At 49.4% G+C, this 20,807-nt stretch overlaps 1 protein-coding gene across 1 annotated transcript in view; it reads right to left on the reverse strand.

Annotated features, from left to right (window-relative positions):
* LOC112131573 (misshapen-like kinase 1) overlaps positions 1–20,807 on the reverse strand; it is a 38,091-nt gene that overhangs the window by 7,497 nt on the left and 9,787 nt on the right. The window contains 6 exon segments of the mRNA XM_063718673.1: positions 73–127; positions 425–555; positions 1,036–1,126; positions 1,570–1,680; positions 4,754–4,876; positions 4,968–5,024. Of these exon segments, the coding sequence (XP_063574743.1) occupies positions 73–127; positions 425–555; positions 1,036–1,126; positions 1,570–1,680; positions 4,754–4,876; positions 4,968–5,024 (568 nt within the window).

Consider the following 20,807-nt stretch of genomic DNA (forward strand, 5'->3'; position numbering starts at 1 on the left):
CCTCCTCCCTACAGCCGCTCTCTGGGCCCTTCCCTTCCCTCCCCTCCTACTCCCGGCAGACTCAGAACTTATGGGGGGCTCCCTCTGCCATCTCGATGGCTGTGATTCCTAGAGACCAAATGTCACTCTATAGACGGGAGAGAAGGAACAAGTGAATATTCCTGACAACTCTGCCGTGCAACCTCTCTTCACCCACCATCCTGGCCTCTCAGGAGCCTTCCTGGGCCACACCCCTTCCTGCAGCAGTGCCCTCCAACCCATCCCATCTTCCCACCCACACTTGCCTTGCCATAAGATGTTCCCCAGCCCCTCACTGCTAACATCATCCGACCTTCCTCTGTTCCCCAGCCTGCTCAGGCCCCACGGTCCCCATATTGCTTCCTGCCCTTGGCAGCCCCCATGCTCCCAACTTTCCACTCCATACCCTGTAATCGTAGGTGGCATCAGGGTTCTCATCACAGGCGATGACCTCTAGAGCCATCCAGTAGGGAGTCCCAGTGAAAGTGTTCCGGCTGCCCACGGTGCGGTCCAGCTGAGCACTCACCCCAAAATCCACTGTGAAGACACAGAGGGAGGGGTCAGCATGGGGAGTCACCTCTGCTTCCTTGCCTCACATCCCTGCATGCACACACAGGACTCGCCTGAGCCAGCTGTGGTCCTGGCCCGACCCAGACACCCCAGCACCCTCCTTTACCCCAACAACACCCTGAAGAACCCGATTCCATCTTCCTGCATCTTAGAGAAAACCCAGGTGAAAGGATCACGGACATTAGCCCAGGCAGGAGGGTCGTCAGATCCCATCTCCCCAGAGCAACCTGCAGAGCACCTGGCCCGTAACAGGTGACAGGTGAAGAGCTTCCCGAGGGATTTTCAGCAGGAGGCAGGGCATTCCAGGGGGACAGGGGAAAGGGGAGGGAGTGAGCCTCCCCAGTAGGGAGGGAGTTGGGCCTGAGCCACCAGAGGGGAAAAGGGGGCCCCTCATTCTCTGTTCTGGAGGTGAAAGGGCCCCATCAGCCTCAGAAGGAGCCGGCACACCTAGCTTGACCACAGCATTCTCTGTCAGCAGCACATTCTGCCCCTTGATGTCTCGACGGATCACCTCGTGGGCATGGAGATGCGCCCGACCCTGGGACAGGAGAGCAGGGAAAATTAGCCATGCTGTTGGACGGGGTGGGAAAGAGTAAGTGGAGAGTGAGTTGAGGGGACAAGGAGCAATCAGTCTGGACAGGGCTGGGCTGAAGGAGCAGATCCTCTCCACCAGGAGCCCAAGCAAGCTGAGCTGTCCTGGAGAGCTTCCTCAGAGAGGTGGCTGCAGGTGAATTCCCAGCAGTTGCAGGGTTACAGGTGGAGAAGCGGCAGAGCTTGGAAACAGAGGAGCTTGTCTCATCCAACAGCCTGAGACTTCTCAAGGTGGGGACCCTGCTTCCACATCCCACCCGCATCAGGCCTGCTGCTCCCTAAAGAGGGCAGTGATGTCTCCTCCCAGTGCAGGGAGGATCTTTGCTCATGGAGAAGCTCCAGCCAGGGTAGCAGAGGAGGAGAAGACAAGGGGAGGGGCCTTGAACTCACCCTGAGGATCTCCCTGCAGATGTAGGCGATACAGTTCTCCTTCAGGGCGTTGCCTTTCATGTTCTTTACCAGGTCAGTCACTGAACCAGCACCACAGAACCCCATCACCAGCTAGGATCCCAGGAAGGTACCGAAAGGAAAAGTATGAGTCAGACAAGCCCCTCCTCTCCTGTCCTGATCCCCCACTAAACTCCTGGAGGAGGACCAGAGACCTTGGGGCTAGAACTGGTATGAGCTAGACAGCAAGGGCCGCAGAAGCCTCGCAAAGGCCACAGGATCTCCTGAAGTCAAGAGAGAGAGGGAAAAAAGGCTGGGTGCGGTGGCTCATGCCTGTAATCCCAGCACTTTGGGAGGCTGAGGCAGGCGGATCACCTGAGGTCAGGAGTTTAAGACCAGCCTGGCCAACACGGTGAGCAAGACTCTGTCTCAAAAAAAGGAAAAAAAATAAAAAAAGAGCGAGAAAGAGAGAGAGGGGGGAGAAGGAATACAGATGGAAAAGAACTGGCAGGGTGGGGCTGGGTTTAGGGTAGGAGTCCAAGGAATCCCTGAAACTGTAGACAAAATGATGCAGGTATATGCATTTTCCTTGAGGAAGGGTCTAGTACTTTCATCAGATTCTCACTGGGATTCCAAACCCTAAAGCAGTTAAGAACTACTGCTTCACAGCTGGGCACGGTGGCTCACGCCTGTAATCCCAACACTTTGGGAGGCCGAGGCGGGTGGATCATGAGGTCAGGAGTTCAAGACCATCCTGGCTAACACGGTGAAACCCCGTCTCTACTAAAAAAAAAAACAAAACAAAATTAGCCGGGCGTGGTGGCAGGCGCCTGTAGTCCCAGCTACTTGGGAGGCTGAAGCAGGAAGATGGCATGAACCCAGGAGGCGGAGCTTGCAGTGAGCTGAGATTGCGCCACTGAACTCCAGCCTGGGTGGCAGAGTGAGACTCTGTCTCAAAAACAAAAACAAGAACAAAAAACTACTGCTTTGGGCCAGGCGCAGTGGCTCATGCCTGTAATACTAGCACTTTGGGAGGCCGAGGGAGGCGGATCACGAGGTCAGGAGTTTGAGACCATCCTGGCTAACATGGTGAAACCCCATCTCTACTAAAAATACAAAAAATTAGCCTGGCGTGGTGGTGGGCGCCTGTAATCCCAGCTACTCAGGATGCTGAGGCAGAAGAATCACTTGAACACGGGAGGCAGAAGTTGCAGTGAGCCGAGATCATGCCACTGCACTCCAGCCTGTGCAACAGAGCGAGACGCTGTCTCTGAAAAAAAAAGAACTTCTGTTTTGGATCAGGGGCTGGCCCAAGGCCTGCTTCTGTGTGGTCAGCAAGTCAAGAATGGTTTTTATTTATTTTTTTTTTTTTGAGACAGGGTCTTACTGCAACCTCCGCCTCCCAGGTTCAAGCGATTCTCCTGCCTCAGCCTCCCAAGTAGCGGGGATTAGAGGTGCCCGCCACCATGCCTGGATAATTTTTGTATTTTCAGTAGAGACGGGGTTTCACCGTGTTGGCCAGGCTGGTTTTGAACTCCTGACCTCAGGTGATCCACCCACCTCAGTCTCCCAAAGTGCTGGGATTACAGGCTTGAGCCATTGCATCTGGCCTGGTTTTTACATTTTTAAATGGTTGCGGGGAAAAAAAAAAGGAATCGTATTTTATGACATGTGAAAGTGAAAAAACATTGAAACGTGAGTGACCTCAGTGAAGGCGTTGGGGGTATAGCCACGCTCATTCATTTACGTACTGTCTATTGCTGCTTTCGTGGTACAACAGAACTGAGCAGCTGGGACAGCAAATATGACCTGCAAAGCCTGAAATATTTACCATCTGGCCCTTCACAGAAAAAGTTTGCCAGTCCCTGACTTAGAAGCAGAAAAGGGGCTAAGAATCAGTGATTCTCCAGGTCCGCTAGAGACAGAAAGAGTGTGTAGGGTCTACCTAGACAGCTGCAACAGGGAACCTGGGAAGACCCGGAGAGAAACTCCTCCAGCACAGAGTAACAAGGCCAGGAGATGAGGAGGGCTCTGGGTCTGCACCTCCCAGGGAGAGCAGCTGAGACCCAGAGGCAGAGAAGATGGCTCCAACCAGTCTTCCTGGGAATCAGCATGCTTGTCCAAGTTTTCACTAAAAGCCACATCCAATGCAGGAACAGGTTGGATGGACACGTATATTTGCATATGCAATAAAAGTAATTTGCATGTGCCTACTCCTTGGAGAGCAGAGCACAGTGAGAGGAGGGGAGGACCTGTGCCCAATAGGTCCAGAAGGGGGCGCCTGGCCACTAATGCCTCTAGCCGGCCACAATCTCCACCACACACACCGGGGAGGTAGACCTCCCTGCCACCTTTCTCCCTTTCTTTGTGTGCATGAGTGTGTGTGTTCCCAAAAAGCCAAAGGGCCTTGGAGGCCAGGACCATGGCTCGTGCTCATCTATACAGAGTATACAGAAGTGCTTAGTAAGTGCTTGTCATCTGAATGGCTGCTGGGAGGGGAGACCTGGCGTCAGCGCTGAAACTCCCTACAGCCATTGCCACACTCCCTGCTGCTCCATCCTCAGGGACTGGGCTCAGTATCACAAAGGGTAAGGCTGGGAAAACATGTCAGCACCAGTGCCCAGGCTAGGGAGATGAATGACTCTTAGGAATGTTCTGGGCCAGGCAGGAGGAATTTGGGGGAGGCCCCAAGCTCTGCAGCAGGCTCTGGTTTGAATGATGACACAGAAGGGCTGGGTGCACTGTAGCATCTGGGGTGCTGGGAGGGATCTGGGCCCTGTTATCTCCCACAAATATTTTGGTTCTGTTGCTTTCCCAGGAGCTGTGCTCAAAGGCAGGAAAACTGATGGACGGCCTCCCCACAGTCTCTCTAGCCTTTGCCAAGATTATATTTATTTATTAACAGCCGATCGCACAGTGTGAGATACTGGTTAGGGGAAGGGTTGGGGCAAACGCCAGGACCCCTCCCTACAAAACACTCAAAGGACGAGGTGCTGCAATTCATGGGGGCTGGAGTGCAGGGCCATCCTTGAGGCAGGAGGCCCCTCTGGGTCCAGGGACAGGGGAGGCTGGGTAGACCAGAGGGAGGGTAGCTGGCAAGGAGAGATGCTGGGCACTGATACTGAGTCCTAGTGAACAGCCCGGAGACAGGGACTGGGGGGAGGGCAGGCAGGGGGGCGTTTCTCACCGAGAGCTGGTCATCGTTTCCCGGGGGACTCTTCTTGATGAAGCTCCATAGTAGATGGCAATGTTGCAGTGGTGAGTATTTTTTCAGCATGTTGATCCCCTGTTTGATCTCTTCCTCCTCGTCCTAGGCAAATGGGAGGAGCTGAACCCTGAGACTCCCCCCACACTCCCTTCTCGCTGGTCCAACCCTCCCACTGCCCAGCTCCACTCCCTACCTCCGTGACATCCGTGACCTTGATGGCAGCCAGCTGCCCAGTCTTGACATGCTGACCCTGCAGGACAGAGGGATCTGAGTCTATGCTCAGAGAGCCGAACGCAGAGAGGGCTTGACTCTAGGAGACACAGCTTTTAACTGTTTTCTTTTTTTTCTTTTTTTGAGACAGAGTCTTGCTCTGTCGCCCAGACTAGAGTGCAGTGGCGCGATCTCAGCTCACTGCAAGCTCCACCTCCTGGGTTCATGCCATTCTCCTGCCTCAGCCTCCTGGACAGCTGGGACTACAGGCGCCCACCATCAAGCCCGGCTAATTTTTCATATTTTTAGTAGAGACAGGGTTTCACCGTGTTAGCCAGGATGGTCTCGGTCTCTTGACCTCATGATCCGCCCACCTCGGCCTCCCAAAGTGCTGGGATTACAGGCATGAGCCACCGTGCCCGGCCCAACTGTTTTCTATCTTACAAAGTGCCCCTCAGCCGGGCGCCGTGGCTCACACCTGTAATCCCAACATTTTGGGAGGCCGAGGCAGGCAGATCACTTGAGACCAGGAGTTCGAGACCAGCCTGGCCAACATGGGGAAACCCCGTCTCTACTAAAAATACAAAAATTAGCCGGGTGTCATGGTGGGCACCTATAATCCCAGCTACTCAGGAGGCTGAGGCACGAGAATTGCTTGAACCTGGGAGGCAAGCCGAGACTGTGCCACTGCACTGCCACCTGGGGGACAAAGCGAGACTCCTTCTCCAAAAAAAAAAAAAAAAAAAAAAAAGGAAAAAAGAAAGAAAAAAAGAAAGTACCCCTCATTGTGGCTACACACCTCAGTGAATGTGCTGTTCGTGGGAGTGGACAGAGGGAGGCGCTCCCGAGCCATCATGGCCAACAGAAAAACCACCTATAGTGGACTTCCAAGTTACAGGCTCAATAAAGGCGAAGGGGCTCCTCCCATAAAAACTCAAGACAGATAAGGGAGAAACATTTATGTTCTGTTCCAGCCTCTCTGGCTTGGACTTTCTACAGTCTGAAAGTTAGAGCAGGGCATGAAAGATACTTCTCCACCCTAATGGAGGATGGAGGGAGTAGAAGAAGGAGGCTAGGGAGGGAGGGGCTCTGCCTCACCCTCTTCTCCTAAGCAAGACAAAATGCTGCGGTGCTTTCCTGACTCACCAACTCTGGACCAGGAGGCCTCTCCCAGAATCAACTTCACCCACAAAGCTTTTTATTCTTGTCGACAGGGAAAGAACAGAGACAGAGCTGAGATTTTAGGGAACTCACAGAAACACAGACGGGCCAGCCGACATGTGCTAATGCTCCTGTCACCAGTCCTAGTGGGAAGAAACTTCCTCTTCTTGAGTGTGTCCCAGCCATTGCTCTCCTCCCCCAACATCCTTCTGAAATTCCTACTGGGAGCATCTAAGGCTTGGAGAGGAAAGCCCAAAGGCTTCCTGGGGAGGAGCAGGGTGGAGGAAGGTGGCCCCTCATGGGGATGGACTGGCTTTGCCAGCCCATGGGTAATTTTTATCCTCAGCCATTCAAGACCCCAAGCCCAGAGACGCAGGAGCAGATGGCACCACTATTCCCACGGCAACAACAAGAGATTGCGGGTGGGGTGCCTGTTTCCCCAAAGTTTGCAAGAGAAGTAGCCTAAGAGAAAGGCAGGTGGTCTCAGTGACACAGGAAACACAGGGCTAGAGATGCAGAAGAGACTTGTGACAGTATCCAGCACTCTGTCTGGAGATGAAAAAGCCACGGGCCCCAGGAGGCTCCAATCAGAGGCAGCATTCACCCTGAGCATCCTCATTCCCCGCTGCAGCGGCTTCCCGTCATCCAAGTGTGAGCAGTGGTCAGGCCACCTCATTCCCCGCTGGAGCAGCTCCCCCTATCCAAGTGTGAGCAGTGGTCAGGCCACCTCATTCCCCGCTGGAGCAGCTCCCCCTATCCAAGTGTGAGCAGTGGTCAGGCCACCTCATTCCCCGCTGGAGCAGCTCCCCCTATCCAAGTGTGAGCAGTGGTCAGGCCACCTCATTCCCCGCTGGAGCAGCTCCCCTATCCAAGTGTGAGCAGTGGTCAGGCCACCTCATTCCCCGCTGGAGCAGCTCCCCCTATCCAAGTGTGAGCAGTGGTCAGGCCACCTCATTCCCCGCTGGAGCAGCTCCCCCTATCCAAGTGTGAGCAGTGGTCAGGCCACCTCATTCCCCGCTGGAGCAGCTCCCCCTATCCAAGTGTGAGCAGTGGTCAGGCCACCTCATTTCCCGCTGGAGCAGCTCCCCCTATCCAAGTGTGAGCAGTGGTCAGGCCACCTCATTTCCCGCTGGAGCAGCTCCCCTATCCAAGTGTGAGCAGTGGTCAGGCCACCTCATTCCCCGCTGGAGCAGCTCCCCCTATCCAAGTGTGAGCAGTGGTCAGGCCACCTCATTCCCCGCTGGAGCAGCTCCCCCTATCCAAGTGTGAGCAGTGGTCAGGCCACCTCACTCCCCGCTGGAGCAGCTCCCCCTATCCAAGTGTGAGCAGTGGTCAGGCCACCTCACTCCCCGCTGGAGCAGCTCCCCCTATCCAAGTGTGAGCAGTGGTCAGGCCACCTCATTCCCCGCTGGAGCAGCTCCCCTATCCAAGTGTGAGCAGTGGTCAGGCCACCTCATTCCCCGCTGGAGCAGCTCCCCTATCCAAGTGTGAGCAGTGGTCAGGCCACCTCATTCCCCGCTGGAGCAGCTCCCCTATCCAAGTGTGAGCAGTGGTCAGGCCACCTCATTCCCCGCTGCAGCGGCTCCTCCCATCCAAGTGTGAGCAGTGGTCAGGCCACCTCATTCCCCGCTGGAGCAGCTCCCCCTATCCAAGTGTGAGCAGTGGTCAGGCCACCTCATTCCCCACTGGAGCAGCTCCCCTATCCAAGTGTGAGCAGTGGTCAGGCCACCTCATTCCCCACTGGAGCAGCTCCCCTATCCAAGTGTGAGCAGTGGTCAGGCCACACGAGAGGGCTGGGCTGGCCAGGCCAACCTAAAAGCTACCATTGGTGGCTGAAAACATGCCACTTCTGTCAGGGACAGAGGCAGCTCAAAAGCAGGAAGCCTGAGCTCTGGCTCCAGCAGGCCCGCTGTGGGAGCACAGGTCACTTCCCCTCTGCAGAAGGCCACCCATTAGGTCCCAGTACCTCAAAGTCCTGTGTCTCTTTGTGGTCCAGGGAGAAGCCAAACCCACACCTCTGGCCTTAGCTCTCTCTGAATCCCAGGAGAGTTCTGACACACAAGGCCGTATGCCCTTCCACCTGCTCTCACTGCTGCAGGCCACCCTGCGTGGCTGCTGGCCTGTTCCCACCATGTCCGCGATTGGCTCTGCACTCAGGTAGAGAGAGGCATCAACAGTGCCTCCTCTTGGGTGCTCTTTCCTCTCCCCGCCTCTACCTTTCCAGGGCCCCAGCCTCTGGCATCTCCCATAGCCCCCCTCAGACCTACAGACAAGAAACCTACTTCCTTCCACTCCTCCCAAGAGTGCCCTGCAGATGTGGAGGTCATACTTCCACACCATTCATCTCACCTCGTACACCTGTCTGTAGGTTCCACTGCCAACCACCTCCGCAAGCTCAAAGATCCTAGCAGGGTCCTAGGGGCAGGGGACAGGAGGGAGACAGAAGAATACTGTGTCAGGACTTTAGAAAAGGATTACAGAGCTAGATGGGGGTAAAGTGGTATCCAGTCAAGATATGAGAGTGAACACCAGCACATCAGGAGGGCACGTGGCAGGAACCCTGGTGGCTGGCTGCCCTTTTCCTGGATTGATTCAGAGTGAATGTTCTATGGGAAAAGTTGGAAGAAGTGAGTGGCCAGGTGCGATGCTCACGCCTGTAATCCCAGCACTTTAGGAGGCTGAGGCGGGTGGATCACGAAGTCAGGAGATCGAGACCATCCTGGCTAACACAGTGAAACCCGTCTCTACTAAAAATACAAAAAATTAGCCAGGCGTGGTGGTGGGCACCTGTAATCCCAGCTACTCGGGAGGCTGAGGCAGGAGAATGGCATGAACCCAGGAGGCGGTGCTTGCCGTGAGCCGAGATTGCGCCACTGCACTCCAGCCTGGGCGACACAGCGAGACTCCGTCTCGAAAAAAAAAAAAAAAAAAAAAGAAGTGAGAGAACGTGGAAGTCAGAGCCCAGATGGCTTTTCAAAGACATGTTCCCAATTTCAAATCCACCGAGAAACTGCATCTGTATCCTCATCTGCAAAATGAGGGTGCCTGAGTACCTTCCTCTGGGGTTGGTACTCACATTTTAAGTGAAGAAATGCCCATCAAATGCTTCAGATGGTTCCTGGCGCCAGAGCGTGTGCCCAGTAAAAGTTAATGACCATTATCATTATCTTACTTCTTAAAAGCAGGGATGAGGAAAGCTAGCAGGGAGCAGGAATTTCAGGGCCACAATCCTTTTGTCCTTCCCTCTTCCCAGTCCCCCTGAGACTGAGGGCTTCCAGGCCAGGGTTTGAGGCAATCAGGGGCAAAGGGACCTGGAGGGAGGGAGTGAGCAGGTGATGGTGAGAAAGGGCCTCTGAGAAGGGAGAACTTTCTGTTCCTACTTTTCTGAGCCAAGCAGTGCCAGGAGGAGAGGGCCCAAAGGGCTCGAACAAAGCCTCTAAAGAGGATGGTCCTCCCCCTGGACCAAGAGCAGGCAGGCCTGGCCTCAGCAACACAGCTGCTGTCAGGAGGCCACCCACACCCTCCTGGCAGAACCTTTTTTTTTTTTTGAGAGAAAGAAGTTGGAAGGTGGAGCTGCAAGCTGAAGAGAGATACAGCCCTGTACTGTCCACACTCCTGCACATCCTACAGAATGATGGCTCTTTTTTTTTTTTCTTTTGAGACTGAGTCTCACTCTGTCACCCAGGCTGGATGCAGTGGTATAATCATAGCTCACTGCAGCCTCAGTCTCCTGGGCTCAAGCAATCCTCCCACCTCAGCCTCCTGAACAGCTGGGACCACAGGCCTGCACCGCCACTCCTGGCTAATTTTTTTTATTTTTAGTAGAGACGGGGTGTCACTATGTTGCCCAGGCTGTTCTCAAACTTCTGAGTTCAAGCAGTCCTTCCTGCCTTGGCCTCCCAAAGTACTGGGATTACAGGTGTGAGCCACCACGCCTGCCTCAGAGCCAACAGTTCTGACAGTTCTGGTGTTTCACAGGGCGGGCCCGTCCCTACCGCTGCGGGGACCAAGCGGAGGCAGAAAGTAAGGATGGCACTTAGGAATAAACTCTCCTGGCAACACGTGGCCTCTCTGCTGACAATACTAAAAGCATATAATCTAAAACTCCTTTCTCCTTGATTTTGAAAGCTAATATAGGGTTTCTGGGAGAAAAAAAAAATCCCACAACCAAAAAACCCCACATCCATGCCAATAAAAGCACTTCATCCACTGAAGTAATAAGCCCAAGGAAGATGACTTGTGCGTGTTGAAGACCAGAGAGACACCAGCCCAAGGCTTTTAAAAAATGTCCTCAATGTGCACTTTTTCCATTTTCTCAAAGAGGAGCTGGAGAGCAGAGATGTGCCCCTGGCACCCTGTGCGTGCCCTATCAGAGCATGTACCACGAGGCATTGTGACTCTACATTTACTTGTCTGATTCACTGGAGAAAGGGACTGAGCCCTCCCTGCTCACCAGATGTCTAGCACCTTGCTGAGGCCTGGCATGCAGCAGTCTGAGAAAACACCCCAGCCTGCTCGGGAGGAAGTAATGACAGAGCTGAAGGGGGTTCCTTCTCTGTGCTCTGAAGGGGACTGGGCTGACCAGACCAAGAACTTTGTGGGTCTACATTCAATTATTTGGCTTCAGCTAAAGTTATGAAAAAAAAAAATTCTTGGCCGGGCACGGTGGCTCACGCCTGTAATCCCAGCACTTTGGGAGGCTGAGGTGGGCATATCAAGAGGTCAGGGGATTGAGACCATCCTGGCTAACACGGTGAAACCCCATCTCTACTAAAAATACAAAAAATTAGCCGGGGGTGGTGGCGGGCACCTATAGTCACAGCTACTTGGGAGGCTGAGACAGGAGAATCGCTTGAACCAAGGAGGTGGAGGTTGCAGTGAGCTGAGATCACACCACTGCACTCCAGCCTGGGCGACAGAGCGAGACTCTGTCTCGGGAAAAAAAAACAAAAAAACTTAACAAATTTATTTATTTATTTTTTTAATGGAATTTTGCTCTTGTTGCCCAGGCAGGATTGCAATGGCAAGATCTTGGTTCACCGCAACCTCCACCTCCTGGGTTCAGATGATTCTCCTGCCTCAGCCTCCTGAGTAGCTGGGAGTACAGGGGTGTGCCATCACGCCCAGCTAATTTTGTATTTTTAGTAGAGACATGGTTTCACCGTGTTGGTCAGACTGGTCTCAAACTCCTGACCTCAGGTGATCCACCCGCCTCAGCCTCCCAAGGTGTTGGGATTACAGGTGTGAACCACCTTGCCCGGCCTAATTTTTTTTTTTTTTTTTAGAGTCACATGTTGCTCTGTTGCCCAGGCAGGAGTGCAGTGGCATGATCACAGCTCACTGTAGCCTTGAACTCCTGGGCTCAAGCAATCCTCCCACCTCAGCCTCCCAACACATTAATATTATAGGCATGACTCAGCATGCACAGCTAAAACAACATTTAACAGGCGTAAATCACAGCAGGATCCACAGGAAAGAGAGGCGTAAATCACAGCAGGATCCACAGGAAAGAGAGGCGTAAATCACAGCAAGATCCACAGGAAAGAGAGGCGTAAATCACAGCAGGATCCACAGGAAAGAGAGGCGTAAATCACAGCAGGATCCACAGGAAAGAGAGGCGTAAATCACAGCAGGATCCACAGGAAAGAGAGGCGTAAATCACAGCAGGATCCACAGGAAAGAGAGGCGTAAATCACAGCAGGATCCACAGGAAAGAGAGGTGTAAATCACAGCAGGATCCACAGGAAAGAGAGGTGTTGTCACTGCAATGCAAAGGGCTAATGAGAGGTCTTTCTGACCCTGAGAACTGGAAGGAACCTGAGAAAAGTCATCTCATCTGTCTTCAGTTCTAGATTAGAGGCTCAAAGACCATAGAGTTCCCTATAGAGCTGCCCAACAGAAGAACTCATCCATTCCGGGGCCTCTGAACTGACTGCTGGGAACTCCTTTCTTGAATCAAACTGTAGTTCTTTCTGAGATGGAGGGAGACAGGAAAAAGGACCTATGGTCATAATTTTCTGAACACTCCTAATCTAAGAGGGAAAATACTGTGGGCCTGTTAGAGCTATAATGATCTGTCACCATCAACTCAAATCACTACAAGTACATTTTAATTTTGTAACCTTGACTCCCAATCTGTCTCCTTCCCCTATGTTTGGGTGGCACTGAGGGATGAAGGAATATTTGAGGTCAGACACCCTGGGTTTGGATATTGACATTTAATGAGTTTCAAGTCGGTTTCCTGAAAACTCCTACTGGAAAGGGTGATTCAGAGAAGCAAGCTGAGGTCCCGCACGCGGCACTCTGATTGTGGTCTCTCACCCCCTCCCCACCCAGATGCTCCATGTTTCAATAGCAGCACCGCTTTCCCACCACAGTCCAGCCTCTGCCTAATCCTCCTCCTCCTCCCTTTCCTGTATCGCAGCCACCCTGTCCTTTCTGCCTTCAAAATGTGCTTGGCTTGTCCACCACCTCAGACCAATCCCTCATGTCCTCCCTCCTGGAGCTCTAGCCTCCCCCATGTCTTCCTTCTGCTGCCACTGATTTAATTCTTCCAAAATGGCGCTTTCCTGATTTTACTCTTCTGCCCAGAACTGGTAGTGGGGCTCCCCAATGCTCAGAGAATCCCAACACCTCAGCCTGCTATTTAACGATGCCCCGTTATTATCCAACCACTAAATATCTTCTGAGTGAGCGCCTCCATTTGCCCTGCACTGGGCTAAGCCCTAAGCAGGGAAAACCTGTAAGGTAATTGTATCTCATTTCATTCATCCACTGCATATTTCTTGAGCACAAACTATGTAGTAACTCCTGAATTAGACACAAAGGGAGCTCACCGATATATGAGAAATATAAAACCTTATAATTTTACAGATTGGCCAAGTACTCAAATATGAAAATGTGGCAGTCTACGATTATATATTATAACAGCAGCCGAAAGCACGAAAGCCGCTGAAATGCTGCTTGGTGTGGCAGAAAGAGCACGGGAGGGGGTTTTCAACTCTGGCACCAGTCATGTGTCTCTGTGCAAGTATTTAACTGTTTGAGGCCTCATTCCCCTCCCACAAGCTAAGAGGGGGTTGGATTGTGTAAAAAGTCCACTTTAGGGTTGGGCGTGATGGCTCATGTCTGTAATCCCTGAACTTTGGGAAGCTGAGGAAGCCAGATCATCGGAGGTCAGGAGTTCGAGACCAGCCTGGCCAGTATTGTGAAACCCCGTCTCTACTAAAAAATACAAAAATCAGCTAGGTATGGTGGTGGGCACCTGTAAACCCAGCTGCTCGGGAGGCTGAGGCAGGAGAATTGCTTGAACTCAGGAGGCGGAGGTTGCAGTGAGCCAAGATTGCGCTACTGCACTCCAGCCGGGGTGAAAGAGTGAGACTCCTTCTCAAAAAAAAAAGAAAAGAAAAAAGAGTGGTGAAGACCATGCTGTGTTGTGGGAGAGCAGTCTGGGTTTGAATGTTGAATCGGGGATGTTAAAGGATACACAGGTACATTCTATTGTCATGCTGTGCTGTGGGAGAGCGGTCTGGGTTTGAATGTTGAATCGGGGATGTTAAAGGATACACAGGTACATTCCACTGGGCAGTTAGAAACAAGGATCTGTAAATACAATTTACAAGCATTTGTGAGCGTGAGAGTTGGAGACACAAACAAGATATCCAGGGAGAGTGTGGATGGTCACGGGCAACATGTGAGAGCAGCAGAACAGACGCCAGAAGAGGAGATGGTCATGGAGGCTGCAGGGGGGATAAGGGTAGTGATGGCCTCGAATGCAGCAGAGCAGCCAGAGGGCACTGAAAAAAATCTCACTGACCTCAGCAGCTACGAAACCACTGGGAACTGCCACTGTGTGAGCAGAGGGCAGACAGTGGGGGCTGGAGGAGACAGGAGTGTGCTGAGGAATTGAGGGCAGCACCCTTTCTGGAGAAGTCTAACCTTGAGAGGAAGGGGGAAAATCAGATGACAGCTAGAGCTGGCAGCAAAGTCAGACAATAGGGTTTTCAAAATAGGGAAGATTGTTCATGATTATGGAGAGGAAGAAGCCAAAAAGGGTGGATGTTTGAGGAGTTGATTTTTCTTTTGTTTTTGAGACAGAGTTTCTGTCACCCAGGCTGGAGTGCAATGGCGCGATCTTGACTCACTGCAACCTCCGCCTCCCGGGTTAAAGCAATTCTCCTGCTTCAGCCTCCCAAGTAGCTGGGACTACAGGTGCGCACCATCACGCCTGGCTAATTTTTTGTATTTTTAGTAAAGACGGGGTTTTACCATGTTGGTCAAACTGGTCTCGAACTCCTGACCTCGTGATCCACCTGCCTCGGCCTCCCAAAGTGCTGGGATTACAGGCGTGAGCCACTGTGCTCAGCCAGTTTTTGTACTTTTTATGGAGACGGGGTTTCACCATGTCACCCAGGCTGGTCTCCAATCCTGAGCTAACGAGATCCACCTGCCTTGGCCTCCCAAACTGCTGGGATTACAGGGGTGAGGCACCATGCCTGACTCTGTCCATCCTTCTTTTTTTTTTTTTTTTTTTAAAGACTTAGTCTCATTCTATTGCCCAGGCTAGAGTGCAGTGGTGTGATCTCAGCTCACTGCAACCTCCACCTCCTGGGTTCAAGTGATTCTCTTGCCTCACTCTCCTGAATAGCTGGGATTACAGGTGCCCACCACCACACTTGGCTAATTTTTTGTATTTTAGTAGAGACAGGATTTCACCATGTTGTCCAGGCCAGTCTCAAACTCCTGACCTCAAGTGATCCACCCACCTCGGCCTCCCAAAGTGCGGGATTACAGGAGTGAGCCACTGTACCCAGCCTGTCCATCCTTTTGATGGGAGCCATCCTAGTAAGTGTGAAGTGGTATCTCATTGTGGTTTTAATTTGTATTTCCCTCAGGAGGCTGCGGCAGAAGGATCCTATAAGTCCAGGAGTTCGAGGCTGCAGTGAGCTATGATCATGCCACTGTACTTCAGCCTGGGCAACAGAGTGAGATCACCTCTCTACCCCATCTAGAAAAGGATGGACAGTCAAAAGTGTTGATGAGGGCATGGGAAAATTGAAATTGTCATACACTGCTGCTGGGAATGTTAAATGGTCCAGCCACTTTGGAAAACAGTTTGGCAGTTCCTCAAATGTTAAACAATGAGTTATCATATCACCCAGCCATTCCACTTCTAGGTAGATACTCAAGAAAACTGAAAACATATATCCACACAAAAATATGTAGATGGATGCCCACAGGAGGATTATTAATAACCAAAAAGTAGAAACAACCCAAATATCCATCAACTGATAAATAGATAAATGTGGTATATCTATATAATAGAATGATATTGGCAATAAAAAGAAATGAAGAGCAGGTATGGTGGCTCGTGCCTATAACCCCAACGCTTTGGGAGGCAGAGGCGGGAGGATCACTTGAGGTCAAGTGCTTTGAGACTGCTTGGCAGGTTTGAGACCAACCTTGGCAAGACAATAAGACCACATCTCTACAAAAATTTAAAAAATTAGTGAGGCATGGTGCAATGTACCTGTAGTCCCAGCTATATGGGAGGCTGAGGTGGAAGGATCCCTTGAGCCCAGGGGCTGAAGGCAGTAGCGACCTATGATAGCACCACTGCACCCCAGCCTGGGTGACAGAGTGAGTGAGACTCTGCCTCTAAAAAAAAAAAAAAAATTAAAAACAAACAAAAAAAGGAATAAACTGCTGCTAGATGTTGCAACATGGATGAACCTTGAAGACATTATGCTTAATGAAAGAAGCTAGTCACAAAAGGCCACATATTATGTGGCTACATTTATGTGTAATGTCCAGAATAGGCAAATCTAAAGAGATGAAAAGTAGATTACTGGTTGCCAGGGGCTGGGAGGAAGGAGAAAATGGGTAATGACTGCTAATGCATACGGGGTTTCATTTGGGGGTAATAAAAAGGTTCCGAAATTAAATAGTGAAGATGGTTGCATAAGTCTGTGAGTATACCAAAAACCACTTTAAAATATTTTATTTTAATTTTTGTTAGTTTGTTTTTTGAGACACAGTCTCACTTTGCTACTGAGGCTGGAGTGCAGTGGTGTGATCTCAGCTCACTGCAACCTCTGCCTCCTGAGCTCAAGCAATCCTCCTGTCTCAAACTCCCAAGTAGCTGGGACTACAGGCACACACCACCGCACCTGGCTAATTTTTATATTTTTTGTAGAGATGGGGTTTCACTATGTTGCCCAAGCTGGTCTTGAACTCCTGAGTTCAAGTGATCTGCCCGCCTTGGCCTCCCAAAGTGCTGGCATTACAGGCATGAGCCACCACACCTGGCCTAAAATATTTTAAAAGGGTAAATTTTATGGCATGTAAATTATATTTCAATAAAGCTGTTATTAAATATAATAATCCTTCAATATCACTAATAGGAGAAATGCAAATCAAAACCCAATGAGATAGCATCTCATCCCAGTTAAAGGGTTATTATCAAAAGATAAAAAGGCTGGGCATAGTGGCTCACACCTGTAACTGTAATCCCAACACTTTGGGAGGCTGAGGTGGGAGGATCACTTGAGCCCAGGAGTTCAAGACATGCCTGGGCAACATAGTGAAACCACTCCTCTACAAAAAATAAAATAGTCTCAAAAAAAAAAAAAATTGGCTAGGTGCAGTGGCTCACCCTGTAATCCCAGCACTTTGGGAGGCCGAGGCAAGCAGATCACAAGGTCAGGAGATCGAGACCATCCTGGCTAACACGGTGAAACCCCATCTCTACTAAAAATACAAAAAAAATCAGCCAGGCATGGTGGCGGGCGCCTGTAGTCCCAGCTACTTGGGAGGCTAAGGCAGGAGAATGGTGTGAACCCAGGAGGCAGAGCTTGCAGTGAGCTGAGATCGCACCACTGCACTCCAGCCTGGGCGACAGAATGAGACTCCCTCACAAAAAAAAAAAAAAAAAAAAGAAAAAAGCAAGACCTCAAACTATTAAAATTATAGAAGAAAACCTAGGAAATACCCTTCTCGACATTGGCCTTGGCAAAGAATTTTTGGTTAAGTCCCCAAAAGCAATTGCAATAACAACCAAAAGAGGTGGAATCTAATTAAACTAAAGAGCTTCTGTACAGCAAAGAAAACTATCAACAGAGTAAATAGACAACTTACAGAATGGGAGAAATATTCACAAATGATGTATCTAATATTCAGAATCTATAAGAAAAACTTAAATCAACAAGCAAAAAACAACCCCATTAAAAAATGGGCAAAGGACATGAATAGACACTTCTCAAAAGAAGACATACAAGTGGCCAACAAACATGAAAAAATGCTGATCATCACTCATCATCAGAGAAATGCAAATCAAAACCACAATGAGCTGCCTTCTCACGTTAGTCAGAATGGCTACTAAAAAGTCAAACAACAGATGCTGATGAGGCTGCAGAGAAAAAGGAGCACTTATACACTGCTGGTAGAAATGTAAATTAGTTTAGCCAGTGTAGAAAACAGTTTGGAGATTTCTCAAAGATCTTCAAACAGAGCTAACATTCGACCCAGCAATCTCATTACTGGATATGTACCCAAAAGAAAACAAATCATTGTACCAAAAAGACATGTGCACTCATATGTTCATTCCAACACTAGTCACAATAGCAAAGACATGGAATGAACCTAAATACCCATCAATGATAGACTGGATAAAGAAAATATGGTACATATACACCATGAAATACTACACAGCCATAAAAAAGAAGGAAATCATGTCCTTGGCAGCAAGATAGATGCAGCTGGAGACCATTATCTTAAGCAAACTAAGACGGGAACAGAAAACCAAATACTGTATGTTCTCACTTATAAATGGGAGCTAAACACAGAGTACACAGAGACACAAAGATGGGAACAGCAGACACTAGGGACTCCAAGAGGGGTGAGGCAGGTGGGGGACAAGGCCTGAAAAGCTAACCATTGAATACTATGCTCACTACTTGAGTGATGGGATCAACTGTACCCCAAACCTCAGCATCACACAATATAGCAATGTAACAAACCTGCACATGTACCCCCCCACAATCTAAAATAAAATATATATGTGTACACACACACACATGGAGAGAGAGAGGGATTGAACATAACCTATCATGCTGTACTTTGGTGAGGTAAAAAAAAGTTATTTTAAGTAAAATGCACATGGCTACTGGTTTTCAAAAAGACTATGAACCATCTGACTTTCACCCCTTTTTTTTGGCTTCCTAATTCGGAGAGAACAAGCCTATGAGGCATCATAGACAAACAGGTCTAGACACCATATTTTGTGAAGAGTAAATAAAGCAGACACATATTTATATTTCTAATTTTACAGAGATTTAACAATTTAATAAAAATTACTCCCGACAAAATGAGTTTTGGGTTTCATCAAATGTAAAATGTTTTGAAAACTAATCCAAAATATTCACACACACACACACACACACACACAATCACACCAGCAGGAAATACTATTCTTATGATCAAGATTGGAAGCATCTTATTTTCTATCTCTTCCCTGCAATCTCATTATGACTAGGTTACATCATAAAAGGGCACTAATGAAAATGTGAATTGTCTTTGCATATCCACTCCGGCAGCTGCCTCGGTCCATTTCTGTCAGGTGGGGGACAGCACAGGTGGCATCAGTGGAGTCATTCTTGAATGACTACTCTTTTTAACTGTTTTCTTCAATTTCCTGTTACCATTCCTATTTCCTTTATGCTAAACCTCCTGCAGGCAGCCACCTCCCTCTAGCTTTTTATTCTTTCCAGTGTTCTTGGCAGCATGGCTGACGGGCTGGGGAGGCTGTAACCAAGGGGCCTTCCTTCATGCTATGGTCCAGCCTCGGAACGGGGCGGAGGCAGAATGGACAGGGTAGCAGGAAGAACAAACAGGGGTCTGAGGCGAGTTTATACTTTGGGAGCCCCTATTACTGGTCAGTAACATGACAGGTTTTCTTTTCTTTTCTTTTTTTCAGAGAGGGTCTCCCTCTGTCACCCAGGCTGGAGTGGAGTGGCGCTATCACAGCTCACTGCAGACTTAAAACTCCTGGCCTCAAGCAATCCTTCTGCCTCAGTGCTGGGATTCTTTTTCTTTTTTTGACATAAAGTGAAAAGAAGGTAATGGCTGTGGCAGATACAAGATATATATATAATCTGGGTAGATTCTGGTTTTAAGACATATGACTGCTGATATGACGGAGACTCCCAGCCATGCTAATTTACTATCTGGGCTAGGTCTTGGCTGAGGCTGGGTTTTCCCTGCCAGCTTCTTTCTTTCTCTGTCCCCACCTCCCCAAAAGGTTTGAGGCTGGGAAGGGAGTGTTGTGGTGCCAGAATCTTCTAAAGGTTTAGCAAAATATTTTAACAATGCAGTAGGAGTTGGTGATTTTAAGGAGGGTTTCTATTTAGTGTGAAAGATACAACAATAAAGCTTCTGCAGGAAAACATAGGAGAGTATCTTCATCATCTTGGAATAAACAATGTCTTACACAGAACACAAAAAGCATTAACCGTTAGAGAAAAGATTGATGAATTAGACTTAAGAACTTTGTTCACCAAAAGAAGAACATTTAAGGCACACTGGATGAAGGTATTTGCCACACAATTATTTGACAAGGGACTTACATCAAGAATACATAAAGAACTCTTAAAAGCAATAAGGAAGATAATGACAAACTGATTTTTTTTTTTTTTTGAGACAGAGTCTCTCTCTGTCGCCCAGGCTGGAGTGCGGTGGCACACTCTCCGCTCACTGCAACCTCCACCTCCCAGGTTCAAGCGATTCTCCTGCCTCAGCCTCCCAAGTAGGTGGGATCACAGGCGCCCACCATCACGCCTGGCTAATTTTTGTATTTTTAGTAGAGACAGGGGTTCACCATGTTGGCCAGCCTGGTCTCGAACTCCTGACCTCAGGCTATCTGCCATCTCAGCTTCCCAAAGTGCTGGGATTATAGGCAGGAACCACTGCTTCCAGCCGACAATCTGATTTTATAAATGGGCAAAAGTTCATGTTCTGCTTACAGAGCCAATAAATCTCACCCCCCAAACAAACAAGGATGATGGTTTCCAGCTTCATCCATGTCCCTGCAAAGGACATGAACTCATCCTTTTTTATGGCTGCGTAGTATTCCACAGTGTATATGTATCACATTTTCTTTATCCGGTCTATCATTGATGGGCATTTGGGTTGGTTCTATGTCTTTGCTATTGTAAACAGTGCTGTAATAAACATACGTGTACATGTGTCTTTATAGTAGAATGATTTATATTCCTTTGGGTATATACCCAGTAATGAGATTGCTGGGTCAAATGGTGTTTCTGGTTCTAGATCCTTGAGGAATCGCCACACTGTCTTCCACAATGGTTGAACTAATTTACATTCCCACCAACAGTGTAAAAGCATTCCTATTTCTCCACAGCCTCATCAGCATCTATTGTTTCTTGACTTTTTAATAATTGTCATTCTGACTGGTGTGAGATGTTATCTCACTGTGGTTTTGATGTGCATTTCTCTAATGATCAGTGATGTTGAGCTTCTTCTCATATGTTTTCTGGCCACATAAATGTCTTCTTTTGAGAAGTGTCTGTTCATATCCTTTGCTCACTTTTGGATGGGATTGTTTTGTCTTGTAAATTTGTTTAAGTTCCTTGTAGATTCTGGAAAT

This window comes from Pongo abelii, chromosome 19 (assembly GCF_028885655.2).
Source record: "Pongo abelii isolate AG06213 chromosome 19, NHGRI_mPonAbe1-v2.0_pri, whole genome shotgun sequence".
NCBI lineage: Eukaryota > Metazoa > Chordata > Mammalia > Primates > Hominidae > Pongo > Pongo abelii.